At 45.2% G+C, this 21568-nt stretch overlaps 1 protein-coding gene across 1 annotated transcript; it reads left to right on the top strand.

Annotated features, from left to right (window-relative positions):
• Nucleotides 1-1950: 1950 nt before the first annotated feature.
• Nucleotides 1951-21475, top strand: LOC128084168 (uncharacterized). The gene is made up of 24 exons (XM_052690025.1): nt 1951-2183; nt 4435-4533; nt 5082-5242; nt 5351-5475; nt 5737-5866; nt 6055-6203; nt 7284-7471; nt 7822-7932; nt 8400-8501; nt 8634-8709; nt 9132-9259; nt 9720-9916; nt 14104-14123; nt 14915-15042; nt 15985-16145; nt 16622-16746; nt 16964-17093; nt 17336-17484; nt 18047-18234; nt 18887-18997; nt 19289-19390; nt 19737-19812; nt 20156-20283; nt 20980-21475. Exons 1-24 carry the CDS (start codon nt 2163-2165, stop codon nt 21184-21186), a joined length of 3012 nt encoding a protein of 1003 aa, XP_052545985.1. The 5' UTR covers nt 1951-2162; the 3' UTR covers nt 21187-21475.
• Nucleotides 21476-21568: the final 93 nt, after the last annotated feature.

The raw sequence follows: 21568 nt of genomic DNA, 5'->3' as shown, positions 1-21568 counted from the left end.
CCAGGGGTGTGCCATAAATCCACTGTACGAGGACCTCTACGCCTCTGTGATCAACTGTGAAGCTCTATTGGTTCCTTGATTGGTACCTCTCACAGCACAAAACCACATACACTCCTTGGTACCAGCTGCCCTCAGAGCTTAGGAATTTGGGCAGCTCTGGATCCTGCAGAATAATTTCCCCAGACTGTCATGTATTTGAAAGAAAGTTAATGGAACTGTATTGCTAATGAATACGTAGTCCCATTTAGAGAATGTAAATCAGCTGGCAAGACACTTACCAAGTCAAGTGTGTTATCCTAATGTAATAGTTGACTCAGTACATAGAATCACAGAACGGTCTGGGTTGGAAGGAACCCTTCAGATCATCTTGTTCCACCTCCCCTGCTACAGGCAGGGACACCTCCCTCTAGACCAGGTTGCTCACAGCCCCATCCAGCTTGGCCTTGAATGCTTCCAGGGAGGGACCATCCACAGCCGTTTCGTGCAACCTGTTCCAGTTTCTCACCACCCTCACAGTAAAGAATTTCTTCCTTTATCTAAATAGCCTGTTCCTGCTTCCGCTCTCTATAGTCTTTCTTTTTGAGCTAAATAAGTCCAGGAGCTTCTTGTTGATCCACGGAGGCTTCCTGGCATTCTTGCCTTCCTTTCTCTCAGGATGCACTGCTTCTGGGCTTGGAGCAGATGGCCCTTGAATACCAACCAGCTTTCTTAGGCACCTCTTCCCTCCAGGGATTTCTCTCATATCACCCTGCCAAGCAGTTCCCTGAAGAGTTCAAAGTCTGCTTTCCTGAGTGGCAAGCTTGCTGTGCACCTTCTTTAACATCCTGAGGATTTTGAACAGCACAGCCAAGAATGTCCTTGAGCTTCACATTACTCACCAGTCCCTCCTCATTGGTGAGGACAAGGCTCAGCACAGCTCCTTTTCTCATGGGTTCCCATGCAGCCTGCAAGAGGAAGTTATCATCAACACGTTTCAGGAACCTCTTTGATTTCTGGTGCAGTGCTCTGTTGTCCCTTTGACAGATACGGGGGTGGCTGAAGGCTCCTGTGATGACCATGTTTTGTGAATGTGGAGCAGCTACTATTAGTTTGTAGATGGTCTCTTCTACTTGGTTTTCCTGATCAGGCAGCCTGTAGCAGACCCCCACTACAATGTCTCCTTTCCCTTGCCTTCCCTTTAACTTGAACCCATGCATGCATATGCCTGCAACTCGTCCTTCTTGCTCCCCATGCTCTCTGCACTGTGTACAGGCACTTGAGTTGGACTCCATTGAGGCTGATTTACCAATCAGAATTCCCTTATCCTGAACCTTAATGCTGTCTTACTGGCCCATGATCCTCATTGTCAGCCTCAAAGCGCAATGATTTTAAGATTCCCACCTTCAGCAACTCTAGTTTAAAGCTCACCTGACTGAATTGGAAAACTTGCTGCCAAAGATGGTCTTTCCCATGTCTGACAGATAAACTCCATCCTCCCCAAGAAGATGAGATGCCCCAAAATCAGTTCCGTGACATAAGAAGCCAAAGCCCCATTCACAACATCACTCCCTCAGCCATTTATTGATGTTAGTTCTGTCAGCCCTTTCTCTCCCCATTCCCCTAACCTGGAGAACTGACCAGACAACCCGTGTTCCCTGAGCTTTTCCCTCTTGCTAGTCTTTCTGGTGACAATTTGCCATTTCTCATCGCTGTTCATTTCCCCTCCAACCAGATATTCACTGGTAGAGTTCAGGGCTGTTTAGCCCCAGGCTATGGGTTCAGCGCAGACTACACGTGAATCTGGCTGACCACGGTCTGCACAGACGCCCCTTCCTTTAGAAGCTCCGAACGGAGGCGCCGAACCACCCGGCGCGGCGCCACCCGACAAGTGAGCTGCAGTTCCGGCTTTCGGGCGTTTAAATCTGCCGCCGTTGCCCTGGCAACGCCCACGTCACGTCAGCCGCTCTCGCGAGAGCTGCGCGCTGCTGGAGGGCTGCCCGCAGTGCCGGCGTTTCCCTGGCAAAGGACGCCGCCGATCCCTCGTGCCCGGAGGCGGCCGGGATGCGAGGCGGCTGCTCTCCGCCAATGAGTGTCGGTACCTACGCTGGAGATTTAAATAATCCTTTGGAGCACTGCTGAGAGCACGCGAGGCTTCGGCAAGACGGGAAAGACCGTCAGAGAGGATGAACAAGCTGCAGAGATTGGTAAGAACAATAAACTTTTCTATTATTTTTTTCCCCTATTTTTATAAGGCTATGTAAGTCCTTACAGGCTATTGCAGAATTATTCGTCAGCTCGTCCCAGTCCCTGGTTTAGAGCTGACAGAGGGCTCTCCTGGAGCTGCACATCACACGTGAGTGCAGGCTGGGAAGGAACCCTGCAGGGCAGCTCGGCTGTGAGCTCGGCGCTGCGCCGTGGCTCCGGAAGAGAGGAGCAAACATTTTCCCTTTGCTTATGGCTGTAATAGGTGATAGTCTCTAGAATGAATACAGGGAAATCAGCAGGAGGAATGTTTTGTCGTTAGACACTGTGGTTAAAGATAAAAAGAAGCGTGCTGCTGAAGGCACAGGACATCTCTCTCATCTGGAGAACTGGAGTTGGTGGGAAGAGCAGGGATAGCAGGGCACAGTCCTGGGCTCGCAGCAGTGAGACAGCAAAGCGGTGCCAAGGAAAGTGCAAGTGAGCACAGTGTGTCCTCTGACGGGCAGGAGAGAGCTCAGCCTCTTCTTGCCGCAGGGCTGGAGCAGTCTGCCGTGCTTCTGCCAGGGAGAACGTCTTATCTGAGCCTCCGGAAGTTAATGACATTACGAGGCTTTGAGGAAAGAGAAAAGCTAAGGTTATTTGAATTTGTGATTTAAGAACTACGGGTAGATGAGGCAAACTGTTCCTTTCTTTGGTAAATGGCTCTGTAAGAAGAAGTTGAGCAGGTGAAGCAGACAGGTCTCCCCAGCTTTTAGGATATCTATGTCTTCCCCTGGGTCAGTGGAGTCATATTCATGCAGCAAAACAAAATCTGGCCTGAGGTGACCTGCCCTGGTGGTGAACAGCTGAGCCTGAGCACGGGCTCATCATGTCATCCTGCAGAGCTGTCCTGTGGGGAATGCTGTGCAAGTCTGGCCCTGGGCCGCCTGGAACACTGTGCAGGCAGTGTCAGGATAAGGGCCGGGTGCCCCAACAAGCTCAGAGTGGTCTTGGGACATGAGACAGTGACACCACCAGGGCACTGCTTGCCAGGCACAGCATCTCATGTGCAAGTAGAGAAACCGAAAGCACAGGCACAAAATACATGAGAACAGACAAGGATTGGTAGTGTGGCTGCAGTGAGGATGGAGGTGTGGGTATGGGGAGCTGATGCTGCTGGCACGTGGCTTGCTGCTCTGCAGGAGCTGTGGGTCCATTTGTGGAAAGTCAGACACACAGAAGAGCATCGTGTTCAAGGGTGGCAAGTATGAACTGGAATTTACAAACACAATAGAGGAGGAAAGATCAACAGAAATATGTAGAAAGGGGAATACACATGACTGATTTTTGCTTGTAAGCCTGACAGTAAGCAGCCAGGTGTCAGCTGGGACAGCTTGTTCTAACCCTTCCTGAGGCAAGAGGCTTCTCTTTGATACCAGCACCCTGATCCCATGATGTTGCGTGAAGCAGCCCCATTAAATGGCTATATGAGCAGTGGGCAGTGAAGAAATGACCTCAGGGAGGCACAGAACGTGACACAGAACCCACGAGCTGCCATGTATTTCACCATCATTATACTGAAAATGCAGAAAGTGTTCTGACTGAATACTCAACTGCAGACTGCTGAACACCTGTAGGAACAACATTGTGATGGGAAAGTTCGTCAGAAAGACATTGCCTGCTCTGTACGAAAACTGAGGCAGCACAGGAAAGACAGTCTATTTTAAGCTAAAATGAAAGGACAAGAAAAGAAAATATAATTGCAGTAAAAGGGTAGAAGAAATAGCATGCCAGTGAACAAGAGTGCCTTGCACATAAATAGCCCTGAGAAATTCTCTTATCCTAGAAGGGAGCTGGAAATGATTCAGAAGTTATTAAACTTTGCCAAATGCTTCTTGAATAATTCATCGCATGGGTACAGGTTTTGTACAGAATTGAATTAATTGAAGCAATAACACCAGACCCTGACAGAATTTGCTGTTCTGTAAGCACATGCATTAAATATTAAACAAAAGATACATGCAAGCCTTTGCCTTCAAGCAGTTCCAAATTATGAATGGCAGCGAAGTATTAATATGGAATCTTAATATCATTTTTCACTTTTGGAAGCCATAGATTTTAGAACTCTGTGTTTTGTTTTCTGTCTTTCGTACTTCCCATTATATAACATCATTTGTAGCCTGTGCTAATACTTATCACACAATGGGCCAAATGTCTGCTGAGCCATTTTATTCTGTGCACAAAAGTTATCCTTTTTGCATCCATCTTCTTCAGCTTCAGAGCAAGAACCTGATCCTGACAGTGTGTGCTGCTGGCATTGGAGGCACTTTCCAGTATGGTTACAACATCTCCATCATCAATGCTCCAACTTTTGTAAGTACTGTGGGCCTGAGAGGCTCCACCTGAGACACACACTGCCTCGGTGTCCTCATTCAGGCTGCAAATGGTGGCCTGCCTCCAAAAATAAGCAGTCTGCTAGTACTGAGGGTGGGAATGTGTTGTCACCTCTGTGTAAGTCATAGTCAAGGTACAGAACTTTGCTGTCACGAGCCACCCTTATTCAGGATCCAGAGTCAAGAATTCTTTCAAAAGCCTTGCTTTTAGTTGTTTTAAAATATCTAATCCTAAATTTTTTCAACCTGCATCCTGTGAAGTTGACTTTTGTCCTTAAATTCGAAGTTGGACCCACGATGCATGTTTTTAAACTACCCAAAACAGCTACACAGACACACAAGCCAAGTACAACTTTTCAGCAGCTACAGTTTTAGATCCTTATCCCTCTGTTAAAAACACGTCCATGAACTGGAGGCCATTTTCAGCCCAAGATGTAACAGCATGAACCCAGGACAGGCAGATGGATGCAGAAGCATTCACACGCCTCTCTCTCCCCGCGGTCACACAGCACTGTCCTTCTCTTACAGTACATCCAGACGTTCATGAACAAAACATGGTTGGAACGCACAGGTGCTCCCCTGGAGAGTGGCATGGTCCTGCTGCTCTGGTCCTTCACCGTGTCCGTGTTCCCCCTGGGAGGCCTTGCAGGGGCTGTTGCTGCTGGCCCCATGGCCATTGTGTTGGGAAGGTAAGAGGTGCTGGATTGTACTTGAAGTTGCAGCTTCTTTTAGGCCAAGGGGAAATACGCGAACCTGGCACACGTCTGAGCTCACTGCCATCTCTTTTCTCTCTGAAGGAAGATGTCCCTGCTGGTTAACAACGTCTTTGTGATCGTAGCCGCCGTCTTGTCAGGATTCAGCCAGATGGCGAAATCCTTCGAAATGATTATGCTCAGCAGGTTCCTTACTGGTGTGAATGCAGGTATGAGGTGTGCAGGAACCAGAAACCTAACAGGCCAAAAGTTATCGAAAGGATCAATTAGAAATAGAAGATACTGAAATAGGAATGATCTTAAACATGAAAATAATTTATCCTCTAGTCCGATCAGATCTGAAATTAAAGGTTTGGGTAAATAAGTTTAGGTAGGTCAGACATCACATTTCCTGCAAGACAAGAGCTGACTGCATTTGCCCTCATCTCTTCTGTCTGCAAGCTGAGGCCAGCATTTGTCTGCCTTACCAGGTGTAAGCATGAACATTCAGCCCATGTATCTGGCAGAGAGTGCCCCAAGGAAGCTCCGAGGGGCTGTGGCCTTGACCTCTGCATCCTTTACAGCCCTGGGTCTGGTGCTGGGCCAGGTTGTTGGACTCAGGTAACGTAAAGCTAGAAGCCCGGTTTATGCTTCACCTATTTTTCTTCTCTTTTTTCCTTTTTTTTTTTATTTCCTTTTTATTTTACTCCTCCTCCCTTTCCTTTCTTTTCCACTGCCCACGCACAGCAGATGATTCTGGTCTCTTGTAAGATTTACTGAGCAAGATACTTGTTATTTTTTTTCTCCAGGGAGCTTCTAGGAGGGGAGGAAAGCTGGCCACTCCTTTTAGCCAGCAATGCTGTGCCTGCCCTAATCCAGCTCATGGTTCTGCCGTGCTTTCCTGAAAGTCCCAGATACCTCTTGATTGACCGTGGAGACAGAGAGTCCTGCATCTCTGGTGAGCTTAGGGTGACAGCCAGCCCCTCAATGAGCAATGGGATCTGCTGACTGGGCAAAGGCACATTAAGAAGGTTAACTGCATATCTTCACACACAGTCCAGTGTATTCAGCCCAAAGCAAATTGAAATGTAGATTCCTCCCAACACAAATATTCTGTTTGGTGACCTACCAGTCTCCCCAGATGAAGCCCAGCACTATGGGTTTTGTCTCCAGTCCCACGATGCGCCAGAACATTTGGTGAACAAACCAGAACCATACTTGTTCTGTACAGGATACACGGTGCCACCAGTGTTTGCAGGTGCATTAGTTGTTGTGCCCTTAAGCAGGTGGTGGTTGGTTGCATATTTGTGTGAACCAAAGTAATTCTGAGCACAGATTAATGTAGACTTCTTTGCATCCTGCTTTTTTTGCAAAGACTTGGGCTGCAATCTTGTGAGAATGGTGCCATGGTTTTCTATCTGAGAAGCATTGTATCATTCCAGTTGTCATTACTTCCTCCTTCCAAGCTAAACAGCATTCTACAATCTTAAATATTTATGATCTATTAAGATAATTTAAAGACATCTTCCTAAAAAAAAAGTACATTTTTTGATACAAAGAAAAGGTGAAAAGGTGGAGCTTGTGTTCACGGTGGCGTGTATGTTTTGTAACTATGAAGTGAAATAAATGCTGGCTGAGGAGCTCATGACCAAATGTGCAGCCAGTTCATATTGAGGGATTTGCTTAGATTTGTAGCATACAATCCCCATGCACAGAGAAGCTGGAATTAGTTTCCAGGAAACATGTACCAAGAACGTCTTAATTGCCTGCATTTCCCAGGGAATCCACTTGAGGTATGAGTCAGAAGCATGGCTGCTGGAATGACATGGACTGGAAATATTCTCTTGTCAAACAACAGGGAAGGATTTGCAGTTCCTACCCCCTAATCCTTCAAGGGGCCACCACTTGCCACTTGTGGAGGCAATGCCACTATCACGGGCTGTTCTACAGCTTCCCACAACCATCATCTACTGCTCAGCTGTTTGGCCTGCAGAGATGGGCAAACAAAGGTAAAGCCTGAGTTTCCTCGTCCTTGCAGCACTGAAGAAGCTCAGAGGCAGCAGTGACCTGGGAGAAGAGCTGGAGGAGATGCTAGCTGAACAGGCTGCCGCCAAAGGTCAGAGAGCGAAGAAGCCCTGGGAGCTGTTCCGAAACCCAGCGGTGAGGTGGCAGCTGATCAGCATCGTCGTGCTGAGCAGTGCCATGCAGCTCTGCGGGAACGATTCGGTGAGCTGCTGGTGACTGCAGCAATCAGCAGCAGCACTGTGTGGGCCATGGGTGCAAGCACTTGGGTCTACCACTCTTCCTGTAGAAGAAGGAGCAGTGTTCTGCTCTGCTTTTGCAGATCTGGCTGCAGAAGGCATGAACAAAGTGGTGAAGGAGGAATCTTGTGAGAAGTGGGAGAAGTTGAATTGGAGTATATAAAATGATGGCATAAAAAGTAAACGGTGCCTGCTTAATATACATGAAAAACCTTTTGGCATCCAGCCCTGATTTTCATGGTCCTTCAGGAAAAAGCAAGTGGATGTATTTTCAGACACCTTCCCTTACTGCTCTCTCTTCTCTTCTCTCCACAGATGTACTTTTATGCAGCTTACGTGTTCCAGGAGGCTGGAATTCCTCAGGACACAATCCCGTATGTTGTCATCGGCACAGGGAGCTGTGAACTGATCACATCTGTAACTTGTGTGAGGCTCTTCAAACACTGCTGACACACAGCTGTGCTGACTGAGGAATTTTGAATTTACATTGTCTGATATCCCAAGGAAGCACTTCATAACACAGCGGTCAGGCAAACTCTCAGCATTCGTGTCCAGAGGGGTTAATGCTGTATTTTGTAAGACATTGCATTGTCATCACTGTCTGAAAAATGCTCTTTGAAAGGGTCTGAATGAACACTGTGCTTCTGATCTGTGCACGCTGTCTCTAGAAAATGAAACTTTTCCCTCATGTCTCCACAGCTGCAGTCAGGGTTTAGGTGCACCTGGGATGTTCGTGTCTCCTTCAACCACCATCTTGCTGGCTCCTGCCAGACCCCCTCCCCTGAGCAGCTTTTCTCTTTCAGCTAAGAGTTGCAATGGGACAAAAGGGAGCAGGCAGGAATCTAAACAGATGTCAAACATTTTGCTTTATTTCACTGTGTTACTTTGTGCAGAACATGATCATAGACTACGCTGGCCGGAGGCCACTGCTGCTGGGAGGATACATCCTGATGGCAGGATGGGCCACTGTCTTCATGGTCGCTCTGAGTCAGCAGGTAATGGACTTCATTGGATTATTTAAGGGAAATGCAATTGGCCTTTGCTTTTTTTCATGTGATTGGGGTGTCGAGTGGTGGCAAGTAACAGTAAGTGCTCTGATTGGCTTTTCGTGTTCCCTGTGGCTGCAGACTCAGATTAGCTGGATGCCTTATCTCAGCATGGCCTGCATTTTTGCCTATATCCTGAGCTTTGGAATTGGACCAGGTCAGTTCCCCACGTTTCACTGAAACTTTTGCGTGCCATGGAAGTCTGCAGTTGTGTGCAAGCACATGCCTTTGGAAGTAATTTCTTGTCCTTACAGTGTCGTAGGATCGAACTAATTATGAGCTACTTTCACAGCCAGATCCCCGTGAGAATAATGTGGGTTACGAAACCTCTCCCAGCAGTTCATTCCAACACGAAAGAGACTAAATAATTAGCCAGCCCTTAATATTTAACCCAAGACTTCCCCACTGCAGTTTATCTCTTTTACCACTTGTTCTGGCCTTGTTGACTAGTGAGAATAATTTACTGAATACAATTTACTGTTCTCACAAATTTCACATTGGCTTTGCTTGTGCTCTCTTGGTTTTCATCAGCAGTGTTACCAACAACGTTGTTAACTTTCCTGCTATTTCTTTTTCCAGCTGGTGTAACAGGAGTTCTGCCCACAGAGATATTTGATCAGATGTCCCGACCAGCTGCTTACATGATCTGCGGGTCTCTGCTCTGGTTCAATCTCTTTCTGGTCGGAACAGCGTTTCCATTCATTGTGGTGCGTTCCCAAGGCAATGCAATGGTGATTTCTGATGTAAAGTTGATGTAAAGCTTTGCAGGCATGAATGGCTTTTAGTTCTGCTCTCTACTGAGAATGGTCAGGACTAGAGATGCAATGTAATTCCCCTCAGCCAGACCCTGGCACCATTCCCCATGTTGATTCCTGAAGTGAAAGGGAGCAAAACTCCACCACATGCAATCCCATCTTAATTCCTACTGTGGATCTCCATTCTATACAGTTATGTATAGACAGAAAGCCAGAAAACCACGATTTGAGATACTGTTCTTGCTACATCAAAGCTCCCAAAGTGTGCTGGAGAGCTGCTGTCCTCCTTGCTGGGAAGCACACAAATACCCTCTGGATGAAGTTAGTCCATGCAGGGAAGGGGTTTATAATAGCCTGTTTGCTGTTGTACAGAATATCTCTAACATCATCTTGTTCTTTACCTCCTCCTCAGAAAAATCTAGCACATTTCTGCTACGTCCCATTCCTTGTGGTTTGCATCTGCACTGCTCTCTACATTTGGTTCTTCCTTCCTGAGACCAAAGGAAAGTCCTTCCTGGAAATCTCAGAGGAATTCAGGAAACGGAACTTCAGAGCTCAGAGCTGTGAAGCTTTCTATAAAGGCCCTGAGGAGATCAGGTCCACCACGTTGTAGCAGAAGGAAGGAGAATGGCAGCTGGGGGAAGTTCAGCAGTGCTTATGTTCTCTTTGCAGGGACACAGAGAGGGGAGCAGGGCTGGGGAGAATATAGTGCTCTTAATTCAGCCATTAAGATCATAGTATGACTTACTTCATTTGCTATACTCCTAAGCCACCATTTGGCTGAAACCTTAACATAGAATCATAGAATGGCCTGGGTTGAAAAGGATCACAATGATTGTGTAGTTTCAACCCCCCCTGCTGTGTGCAGGTCGCCGACCAGCAGACCAGGCTGCCCAGAGCCACATCCAGCCTGGCCTTGAATGCCTCCAGGGATGGGGCATCCACAGCTTGTCCTCTGTCAGCTCCTGGGGACGTTCTCAGGACTGCCTTCCTGCCAAAATGCTTGAGAGTTTCTCTTAAAAAGCAGATCATGAGTGATGTGGTGGTTCCACTGAAACACTTTCAAGCCGGTCTATCAGAGAAATGCCTGACAGCAGCATGATATAGCAAGACAAGGAACCTGACTGCTTTGTTCAGGGATGTCAGTAGATGTTACAAAGGTTGTAAGCCACCTTTTTGTCAGCTGAATTTTGCAACATTCAAACTATTTATTGTGTTGCTACACAGACTATTTTCCTGCTGCTTAAAAGCAAGGTTCTCTGAGTTGAAATGTGAAGTGCCTGCTTCCAACCGATGGTGAAACTCAGGCCATGCTGCCAGATACCTAAATATTCATTTAGGATACTGTGTTTTGGTATTCAAATCTAAAATTTGGCCCAAGAGGCTTAGAGCTTAGGATGGACCATGATTTGAAAAGGACAAAAAAAGGGAATGACAAATAGATTCCCTCCTCTCCCAAATTCAAAGACAGTTTTGGATAAATGCATGCACCCTCTGAAGGGTCCATAGTTAGGAGCCAAAGCTTATCAGTGTCACAGATCGTGGTTTGCACAGAACTTTGTGCTGTCACTTTGTGCTGTGTGTTTCTGCTTATGGAGAACAGATTTATAATATACATCAGCTACTAAATGGCAACAAAAGTTTAAAAATCTGCTGTAGGTTTTTAATACTAAGTAACACACATATTAAAGAGTAATAGGTTGATGCCTTATTCTCTTATCAGCAAACACCACCATGTGATGCTCCAGCATCTTTCTTCTGAATTTCTCCTAAATTTCATCTGCACCCCAGAAGCCTTTTTTTTTTTTTTCCTTCTGAATCTGGGCTCTCAGATATAAAAATTAATATGATTAAATTCTGCTTTCAGACAGCAGATGAAATTCTCAGAACCGTGTCTCAGTGCTCCTGTTTCTGTTATTAAGTGATTTCAAATAGACAACTACTTGTTGAGCAATAGCAAGCAGTTAATTATTTTCAGCTATAAAGGCATGTGATGGATGCAAAGCTTCTAGCACTTGCTGCATGGCTTATACAGCTGATTTTTGGTCACCATTTTGCAGACTATTTACTCTGGACTGATTTTCTTCATGGCTTGTTTCTTGCCATCCAATCCTATGTTCTGTCTCTGGTCCTGCCTGGACAGTGCCTGTGCATCTTGCAGGGATTAAGACTCCATTTCACACCTATGCTCTGCTGAGGCTATGGTAGCAGTGAAGAGAACATTGGCAAAATAAGTAAAGCTTCTTTCTTTATATTTTTAAGCAATTTTAATAAAAAAAATCCAGCATTTTTGAATGTCGTGAATGTAAACATAATGTTTCTGAATGTATTACTGTCACGTTGGGCATGGGCAGATGTATTTTTCCAGAGTCTGTGCAAGAACAATCTTTCACTACCTACAGTTTACGGTGTAGAAAAAATAAATGTTTGTTTATCTGCAGTTGGTGCTATTTACAAGTCATTCACGTAAACACATGGCAACAGCAGCTATCTCTGCTCTTGGACAACACTGAGATTTTGAGACAAATAGGATTTTGAGACAAGACAACCTGGAGCAAGACAGCTGGAAGCTAGCAAATGCAGAGGAACTCTTCATTCATACCATGGGAGAGGGCAGTGAGGGCCTGAAGGAAAGAGGACTGATGAATGCACACACTCAAAGCAAAAGTGCTGGTACCATCACAATGATAACCAAAACATTCCATCCTTCAGTGGGGATCAGGGAAAAAATGGGAAATAGAAATGAGGCAGGGAAGAGAAGGTGGGAGAGAAGATGCCCGGGTGGAGGGAGAAGCCTGGCACAAAATTGCCAGGAAGCACAGGTTTGAGGAGAAACCCTCAACGTCCAGAGGTCCCCATCTGGGCCACTTGTATGGCTGCTACCCTGAGTCAGAGCTCCTTGGCTTTCCCCAGGGCCCTGGAAGGACAGATGTCTGCAAGTCAGCCCTGGAAGAAGATGCCTGCCCACAAGTGATAGGCATTCAGACCCAGCCCTGAGACTACGCATCAGAAAACCTCAGCTCCAATTAGTTCTTTTCATAGCCACGGCCTGAAATCAGGTGTCTTTAGACTGATTAAGCAAAGGTAAACAGTGGTTACATTTTAATTGGTCTAGTTGGTTGCATTTTAATTGAAGCATCTAACAAGATAGTTATTTGTTACTGAATTAACATACCTTCATTAACAGAAAGAATATATGCCACTTACTTAGGTTAATTTCCTAATCATGTGAAGCGCTGGGCACGAATGGTTCTTGAGAAGTGGTTCTCAGAGACTCATGGTGGTTTAAAAATCAAATCCCCAGGCACTATAGGAATGACTGATTACCATCACAGCAGAGAAGCACTGTTCCTGCTGCTATGCTGAGTGCTCCTCTGCATAATCTGCCTCTCATGTCCCGCACAGCTTGGTCCCAGCCTGACCAGCCCAGGTTCTTCCAGAAACTGAAGGCGTGCAGAATCCCAGCATGGCACTGCCCAGTGCAGCCACTCAACAGCTGAAATGCTTTCCCCTAAGCTGTCTGAATCTCCTGTAAAAGCCTTCTACCAGAAATGCACTGGAAACTGCCAGAGAAAGAGGCCAATTGAGAATTAGGGCTAAAAGTAAAGATGGAATTGATTTGTGTTACGATCAGGTTTTAAAAGTGACGTTCAGCTTTCCTAGCGCTCAGCGTGTTACAGGAACACAGACTTGAATTTCAGGCAACAACCCGGTAGCCTTAAAGCATTGACTGATCCCATAATTCAAGCATGAATGCACAAGCTTAGTCACGCTTAGTCAAGTTCCTGAGTAAGGCTTCAGACAGCTTTTCTGTGTTGAGGCTCAAGGTAACAGTCAGGACCTCTGCTGTTAATACGATGACTAATTACCCAAGCCGTGTTTTGGGGAGTCCAAGCCAGTCCGCTCTAGTCCATGCCAGACTCTGGACTTTGGCTTCCATTAATGCCTCTTTATTGTCCTTTCCTTGTCTCCTGCAGCTCTGTTGCTGGAGTTTCATTGCCCAGCTGAGCTGGCATGAATGCATAACTGATCAGAATTACTCGCAGTTTCATCAGTAACCAACACATTTCAAAGCAAATAGCAAGAACTTCATGACAAACCAAAGAGAGTGTAAACACTGAAAGAGAACGAAAGGACGTGTTGAAATATTATCTCAGGCTCCTCTTTCTTTATATATAGCCTGACTTTTCCCAAAGTGTCCAAACAAAGCATCAGGAAAGATCTAGCCTGCAAGCTGAGATGACTACCTTTGCATGCAAGTTGGTATACGTTTCCTTTTTTCACCCCCACACAGAACTTTTTCAATACAGATTTTTTTCTTCCTGCTATTCTAAAGGACCCGTTGCACAAATTAAGTACAGAAAGTTAAATCAATCTGAATCAAATGCATTTAAAACAATAGTATGAAATCATGATTGAGAGCTATCAAATATGTTGCAAGGAAATATTTTTACAAAGCAAAGAAAACTGGATTTGAGAGCACTTTTCTATTTAATGCCTGATGTATGACAAAGACAAACTAAGGGAGTTCAGAGCAGGGCGAGAAAACAAGACTGCATGATTTGACAGACGGAGGAGGACCAGGAGATGGAAAATGTCCTCCTCAATAAAGGGGTTAGAAGTAACAAGGTACCTAAGGAACCCAATAAAAGAATAACCAAGTAATGGTGTTATAATACAGAACTGGGATAACAGTCAGAAATTTGCTGCGGATGCAAACTTTGTGCTTAGAATGGGATTTACTGCTTTTTTTGCTCCTGGTGAGTCTCATGCTGATATGTGGCATCTTTTGTAAGCACAGAGCATGGGTCTAGTGGTAGAGACCACAATTCTTACTTCTTCCTAGTGCTTTGATAAGCACAGGAGAAGTAGATAAGACTGTCATCATTTAATATATGAATGTGCCGAATACCAATTCCATTCAGAACTAATTCCTCTGAAGCCAGCTACGATGCAACATGGATAAATTCGATGCTCGTTGAAACCACGGCGTTCATCTGATTAGAAATCGGCCTGTAAATGTTTGCCAGTTATGGCTCAGCGTTGCCTTTGAATACGATTTGTTCCAGAGATAAAAGTACAGCACCATATCATCATTGCTGTTCAGAAAGCACTGGGACACCCAGTAACAGAGAGCAGGGGAGTGGGAGGGATGGGTACACATGTAGCACAGCACCACACTGGGGCTATTCTTAAGCCTATCAGATATATTTCTAAAACAGAGTGAGTAACTATAAAACCAGGAATGCCCTCCAAACTCCAAATGTTTATGTTGTCTCAGCCAAGCTATTGAACAAAATATTCACTTAGGAGAGATAACAAATGGGAAAGGAAGAGGAGGAGGAACAAATAGGAGGGAAGCGTGCGCATGATGCTTGCACGTTGTACCATGCTCCCACAACCAGCAGTTCTATGCAGATTAAGTTGACAAAGCTGAAGACAGAAGCACTGAGGTGTAAAACGTGTTCTGGAAGACAGCTGCAAGCTTCCTTTCTCCTTTCTACAAATGTCTCACTGTCCTGTGCTTTAGCTGCTGTGGTCTTTCACTCCATTACCTTCAAGCGATCCCACAGGCAGAACAGGACATCTGGGGGCATGTCTGAGCAGCTTTCTATGCTGACTTTTCTTCCTGCCAGAAAATGAGCTGCAATCTCTTCCTCCTGGCTTTTGTCCTGGGCATTGGTGGAACTTTCCAGTATGGGTTGCAGATCTCCATTATGAACTCTCCTGCTGAGGTAAGCACAGACAGCTCAGTGATTGAGCTCCCAGCATGGATTTCACTCATGCATTCCTGCCTCTATCTGTAATCACTAAGGTCTTTCCTTACGCACTCGAAACTAGACTTTTTGTGGCTGCCTGATTCTCAGAGCAGCTGCCATTGCTCTTGTATATCCTTGTTTCTAACTTCTGACTGATTTGCCACAGAACTAGGAAAGGGGAGGATGAGGGCTATCCATAGCCAGGCGTTTTTCCATTACTGACTTGGATTGTTCTCAAGAAACTCTCCTGTCCACAAGGTTCCTGGATTCCTTTGTTCCAGGTTCTTGGCTATGCACACCAGTTCTGTGTGAACACCTGAGAGGCAAAACAAGACAGGGAAGAAGTGGAGCTTTGGAGCTCAGGTCAGCGCTGATACCTGCAGCTGAAACAGGAGAGGTGTTTGTCAGCTCAAATAGTGCAGAGGACATTGAACTCATAGTGTCACCACACTGGGAACCCTTATCATGGAAAAGGACACTGACATTATCAACAGTAGATTAGAGAGACCCCAGAATGATACACACTAGGAGACAAATCCTGACCTCACTGAAGGCAATTTAAGTCAAACCTAGACTTTATTCAAAGCAGCAGGCAGGATGCAGAAAGAAGAATAAGAGGCAATGAAGGGGAAAGCTGTATAACAAATTGTGCTCTAGCACGTGAACAGAAGATGGCATTTGCTGTTGATATTTAGTATTGATATTTACTATGATTTATTACACTGTGTTTCTAAAACATGGACTCTGTTTATGTTAGTGGCAAAACTCCTTGTTTTACTGGGGTTTATAGTTCAGCCAGGTTATTGACAGAAATGTATCAGACAAGACAAATAGGTAGGAAAGAGAAATTAAGAAAAAAGGTGCAGTGATCAGAAAACATGCTGATTGAGTCCATTGGTTTCTTTTTTTCTCTTAAAGTACATCAAAAGTTTCATACATGAGACCTGGCTGAAGAGATATGGATCTTCTCCCAGTGAAGAGATAATTACTTTGATGTGGTCCTTCGTTGTGTCCATTTACACCATTGGTGGGCTCCTGGGCTCCATGTCTGTCAGATACATGTCTGTTAAATTTGGAAGGTAGGAATAATGATTGCATTAGTTTGTTTACACCCATACCTGCAAGCACAAGTGATTACGTCTTGCTGAAGACATATGCTTGTAAAGATGTCCTGTGAGCAGCCCAGGGCCACTTCATGTGAAAGATTGTTGAAGAAACAGAGTAACAAAAGCTGCCAAGGATCACAAGGAGAATACCATTACTTGGAAATTCCAATGCCAATCCAGACCAGAGAAATCATCTGGAGAGTACATGCCTTTTAAAAACGAATTTCACAGACAGCATCTCACAAAGCACGCTCTCCGAGGTAGATATTAGTTCCAACAGATTACACGCAAGAAGTGCTTTAGGCATCAAAAACTCCAACTAACGTTTCAGTTCAGGACAACATTTTCCAATTTCCCATTTATTTCACTGCAGCTGATCTCAGTTTTTAACCGGTGTACTGCATCACTTCCATCTGGCCAGGAATGACACTGATTTAAATTAATTCCAGGAAGAAGTCCATGCTGCTTGCCAACATCCCTGCTCTGTTGAGTGCAACTCTCATGGCACTCAGCCGGCTGTCTGGGTCCTTCGAGATGATCATCATTGGGAGATTATTTGCTGGAGTGTGTGCAGGTAAATCTGCATTCCTATATGTGGTATTAAAAGCCTGGGAGAGCAGTGCCTGAGGGTCACACGGTTTTACCTTGTGCCTGATTACTGAGTGCATTTTTTTACTAAATAAGAAAACGCAAACATCATTAAATTAACTGTACATGAGAGGTCAATTTCTCATTCACACCCAATCCACATGAGAAGTAGTGCCCTGTCTGACGGTCATTTGTCGCTGAAGGTTTAGGTCTGAATATCCATATCATGTATGCGGGGGAATGCGCCCCACAGAAGCTGCGTGGGGTGATTGCCATAACTGCTTCCACTGCCATTGCCGTGGGAAAGTTTGCAGGATTTGCTCTGGGCCTCAGGTAAGAGCTATTTCATTTCTTCTGTTATTAAAATTTATGCATACATCGATTCATGTCTACGGATAAGCAAATCGATAACTTTTCGTAGGTGTGCTGAAGTGTGCAGCCAGACCAAATTGTCTCATCACAAATTCTCAACTGCATGAAAAACAGCAATCATATAAATGGTTAAGACTGAAGAATGATGCTGCTTCCTAGCAAGCACGGATCAACATACAGACAGTTTAATCCTTTTGTTTCAGAGAAGTTCTGGGAGTAGAAGCTCTGTGGCCTGTTCTCATGGCAGCAAATGCAATTCCTGCCCTCATTCAGCTGCTCACCCTCCCCTTCTTCCCAGACTCTCCCCGCTACCTGCTCATTGACAAAAAGGACAAGGAGGGTTGCATCAAAGGTAAGGAAACGGGTCACAAAGCGTTCGTGCTCTTAGCAGTCAGAGCCTGGAAGCTATGCCTTCTGGCTCTGTGTAATGAATGGATGCTCTGTCCGTATCTATGAGTATTCCAGATCTTCAGTGACCCTGATGGCAGCTGCTAACGTAAACAGAGAAACAGCCATTATGGCTCTTTTGGGTGTGAAGGGAGAGAACTCTTTGGCTCCATATTTAATCATAGCAAGTGTTTTTCTTGTCTCTGTTTTGGTGCGTGCAGTAGAACTGTACCTTTAGCAGGAGGGAATTTAGGGAAGGGTTGATAAAAATTTAAGCCTCTCCTATATGAAATACTGTAAACACTTGCTGGTCAATGGTGAGGTCGTGATTGAGATTTACAGGTAAAAATAGATAGGAATGAATTGTATTTGGGTATAAGCTGAACCCAGATCTCTAGGGCATTCAGACAAGCAACAAGCCTGATGCGTTTATAAGACACTCTGTAAGGCAGGAAGGAACCCTCTGCATTCATGTGAGCTGGTGAGCATGGGCCCAGAGTCATCTTCTCCTCCTCCTCTCCCTGCAGCTGTGAAGCAGCTCTGGGGGGATGGCGACCACATGGCCGAAGTGGATGACATGATTGCAGAGCAAGAAGCCATCCGTGGGGAGAAATCTAAGAGTGTTTGTGATCTTGTTCGTGACAAATCTGTCCGTTGGCAGTTCATCACTCTCTTTCTTGTCTCCTCATGCATGCAGTTGATCGGAGTCAATGTGGTACGCGTGCTACTTTTCTCTGCTTTGTACACTGTTTACAGTTTCTTGGCAAGAAGTCTTCTGCAATGAGTAAAATGCTAATTGGAACAGTGGCTGTAAGGTGGGAAGTTGTTAGCATTTGTTATAAATCATTCCCATGGAAGTCTGGGAGCTAAGATAAGTTGAGAACTCTGGTTTAGCAAGGGTTACAATGCTAAAATGCAATTTCTTATGTGTTAGGAATACTTACATTCAGAAAAATGTTGACTATCAGAATCACTGCAAAGTTTTAAAGATGATACACGATGTTCATTTAAGCCAATTGCTTAGTAAGTACTGTCAAAACTTGTATGTGCTCTGTGTTCTGCACATGAGACACTAAAACTTGTGAAAGGATGCTGGATGGAATTACAACCTGTAACATGAGACAAAAGCTAGTGCTGAAAGTAAAAAGGTAAGTTTGTCTTTGTTACTGAGTTAGAAGCAGAGCTGCTAGTAAAAGCTCATCTCCACAGATGAGCTTCATAAAAACACTGAGGAGTCGTTGCCAAAATCAAGAATGTCTTCTCTTTACTTAAGCCCTAATTAGTTGTTATCTGCCAAAAAAGGCAGAAGCTGGTGTAATACACGTGATCACATGGGTGCAACCTTCACACATTTCTGTTCTTTCCAGGTTTACTTTTATGCATACAATGTCTTCCTCCAAGTTGGACTCTCCCCTGCCCAAACCCGCTACGTCTCCCTGGGAGTTGGGATCACTGAGATCCTCACCACAGCTCTGTGTGTAAGTGGATCGTCAGCTGAATTTCATTCTGCTGCAGTGCCTGTTTCATTTCAACCTTTAGAAACTACCGCAAATGGAGATCCAGCAACCAGCTCCCTTCAGTGAACCAACAGGAGTACTTTGTGCTGATCACACAGCACCATCTCACTTGCCAGTAGGACAAGTAGGGGGCACTTCCTAGGGCCAGCACCCTGCAGATCCCTGCCTGGCTGCTGAAGGCAGCTGCTGAGCAGCTTCTCCACCCCTGTGAGACCTGTCCTGAGCGCTGACAGCAGGTACTCGTGTTTGCAGGGCTTCCTCGTGGACCGTGCTGGGAGGAAGGCACTGCTATGGAAAACCCACGCTGCTATGGCCTTGGCCTTAGGACTTCTCACTGTCACGCTTGCTCTACAGGTAAGACCTCACTTATGCATCTGAGTCAAGTGTCACGTCTTCGTGTTCTGTTACATGGCAGACATTAATACTATTTTCCTTTCCCCAAAAAACTTCTAAACTGAAGTAGAAGTATTGTTGCAGCCAACCATCATACTAACAGTGGTCTGTTTCCAGCCATGTACGTGCAGATTTAAGTCAATAGCTTTCTACAAGTGTGATCACTGCCAACACTGTCTCCTTGAGAAGTGTGTGGAAGTTGAGAACACAGATGTATGTCATACTATGTAATAATGAAGATTGACCCTGTTTCTAATAGACTTGGATTAATGAAATTTTTATTTCTGATTTTTGTTTCCCATCATAGGATTCTTTCTCCTGGATACCATATTGCTCTGCTGCACTCATTTTTATCTTCATCATGAGCTTTGGACTCGGGCCAGGTTGGTGTTTTATACTGGAATGTTTTCATATACCCTGGCTTCCTCACAGCATCAACTCTTCCTCACAACTCTTAGGAGGGGCACAGCTGTCATACAGCATGAATCCTTGCTCTTCAGCGAGGGGTAGATGTTCCCAGTTCTACAGCACTCCATACTGTGGTAGGAGTTAGAGCTTCCTTTCATACTGCATTCCTACTTGTCTTTCTCCTGAAGAACCAAGCAGCATTTCAAACATGCCTGGGTCAGATGAAACCATCAATTTCTACAGCCATACGAAGTGTGAGTTACAGAAACATCTGGCAAATTTTCTACTTTTTTTCTTTTTTCTCCAACACTTTTTCAGCTGGAGTATTATGCCCCCTACCCACAGAAATATTTATTCAGTCATACAGACCAGCTGCTTATGCTTTTAATGGAGCTACAAACTGGATCCAGCTCTTCTTTCTTGGACTTTTGTTCCCTTTCATCGTGGTAAGCAAAGCAAGGTGTTTTGAAATTTTCTGTTTGGAGGTTAGATTTTTCTTGAACCCAGAGATTACTTCCCTTTTCCAGACCTTTGTGCAACAGACAGCTGGGATTAACCATAGTTTGGATGGCCTTTTGCTTTCTACCCAGAGGTGTAATGGAAGTGTAGTAGAACCACAAAATGCTGCTAACTGTACACAGTAACACTGGAAAACATGGAAGGGGTGGCAGGGACACCAACACAGTCAGAAATCATCTGAATGTCACAAGGGGCTCCTTTCCTTTCCCTCTTTGCCCTGTAGATGCATCTCCTTTATGTTTAATGTGAAAATGGATCCACCCAGCACTAAGAAGCAGCAGGGAAACTGAAGCCTGTGCAGTCTGGGAACTGTGCAAGGAGGGACAGAGCTAACACACATTGGGAAGGAAAAGTGACTGAAATGCAGCTCAGCACCTCTGTGAATTGTCAAGTAGTGAGATTCAACATCTGCTGATCATACAGCTTCTCTCCTTACAGCAGGAACAGAGAATTAGTTCACCTTAACCTCAGTGCTGGTCCAAAAGTGGCAGCAAGCAAGGTTTGCATCAGCTAAGTCCCTGGCCAAGTGTTTCATTTAATACAAAAATAGGAACACCATATCGTAAGAGAAAGACTTTTAGATCGGTTCTATGAACTTATTTTCCCTCTTTCTTTTCCCACAGGAAGGCCTTGGTAGTTTTTGTTTCATCATTTTCCTGGCATACTGTCTGTCCATGGCCATCTTTGTCTACCTGGTAGTGCCAGAGACCAAAGGAAAGAGCATGCTGCAGATCATGGAGGAGTTCAACCGCCTGAATTACGGCAGAAAGAGGGGACAGGCAGCCCTGCAGCAGAATAACTGCTCACTGACAACTGTTACTAGACTTTAGTAACAAACTTTCCACTCCATATTCTGTTCTTTTATTACTGTTGTGCCAGAAGCCTCACTAAACAAAAAAGATCCTATTGCTCCCAGACAGTACAAATGTGAATTAAAAAAGTAGAGACCTGCTGTGCAGGGTGCAGGATGACCTCGGGGGTTCTCTCCAACTGCTGAAATATGAACTGAATTAAATGCTCAAGGAAGGAAGGAAGGAAGGAAGAAGGGAAGGAAGGGGGTGAAGGGGAGGGGAGAGGCAGGGAGGGAGGAAGGCAGGCAGAAAGGAAGGCAGGAGGGAAGGCAGGAAGGCAGGCAGGAAGGAAAGGAAGGAAGGAAGGAAGGAAGGAAGGAAGGAAGGAAGGAAGGAAGGAAGGAAGGAAGGAAGGAAGGAA

Source organism: Tympanuchus pallidicinctus, unplaced genomic scaffold, assembly GCF_026119805.1.
Source record: "Tympanuchus pallidicinctus isolate F22 unplaced genomic scaffold, pur_lepc_1.0 scaffold25, whole genome shotgun sequence".
Lineage (NCBI taxonomy): Eukaryota > Metazoa > Chordata > Aves > Galliformes > Phasianidae > Tympanuchus > Tympanuchus pallidicinctus.
This window is presented reverse-complemented; position numbering and strand designations above follow the sequence as displayed.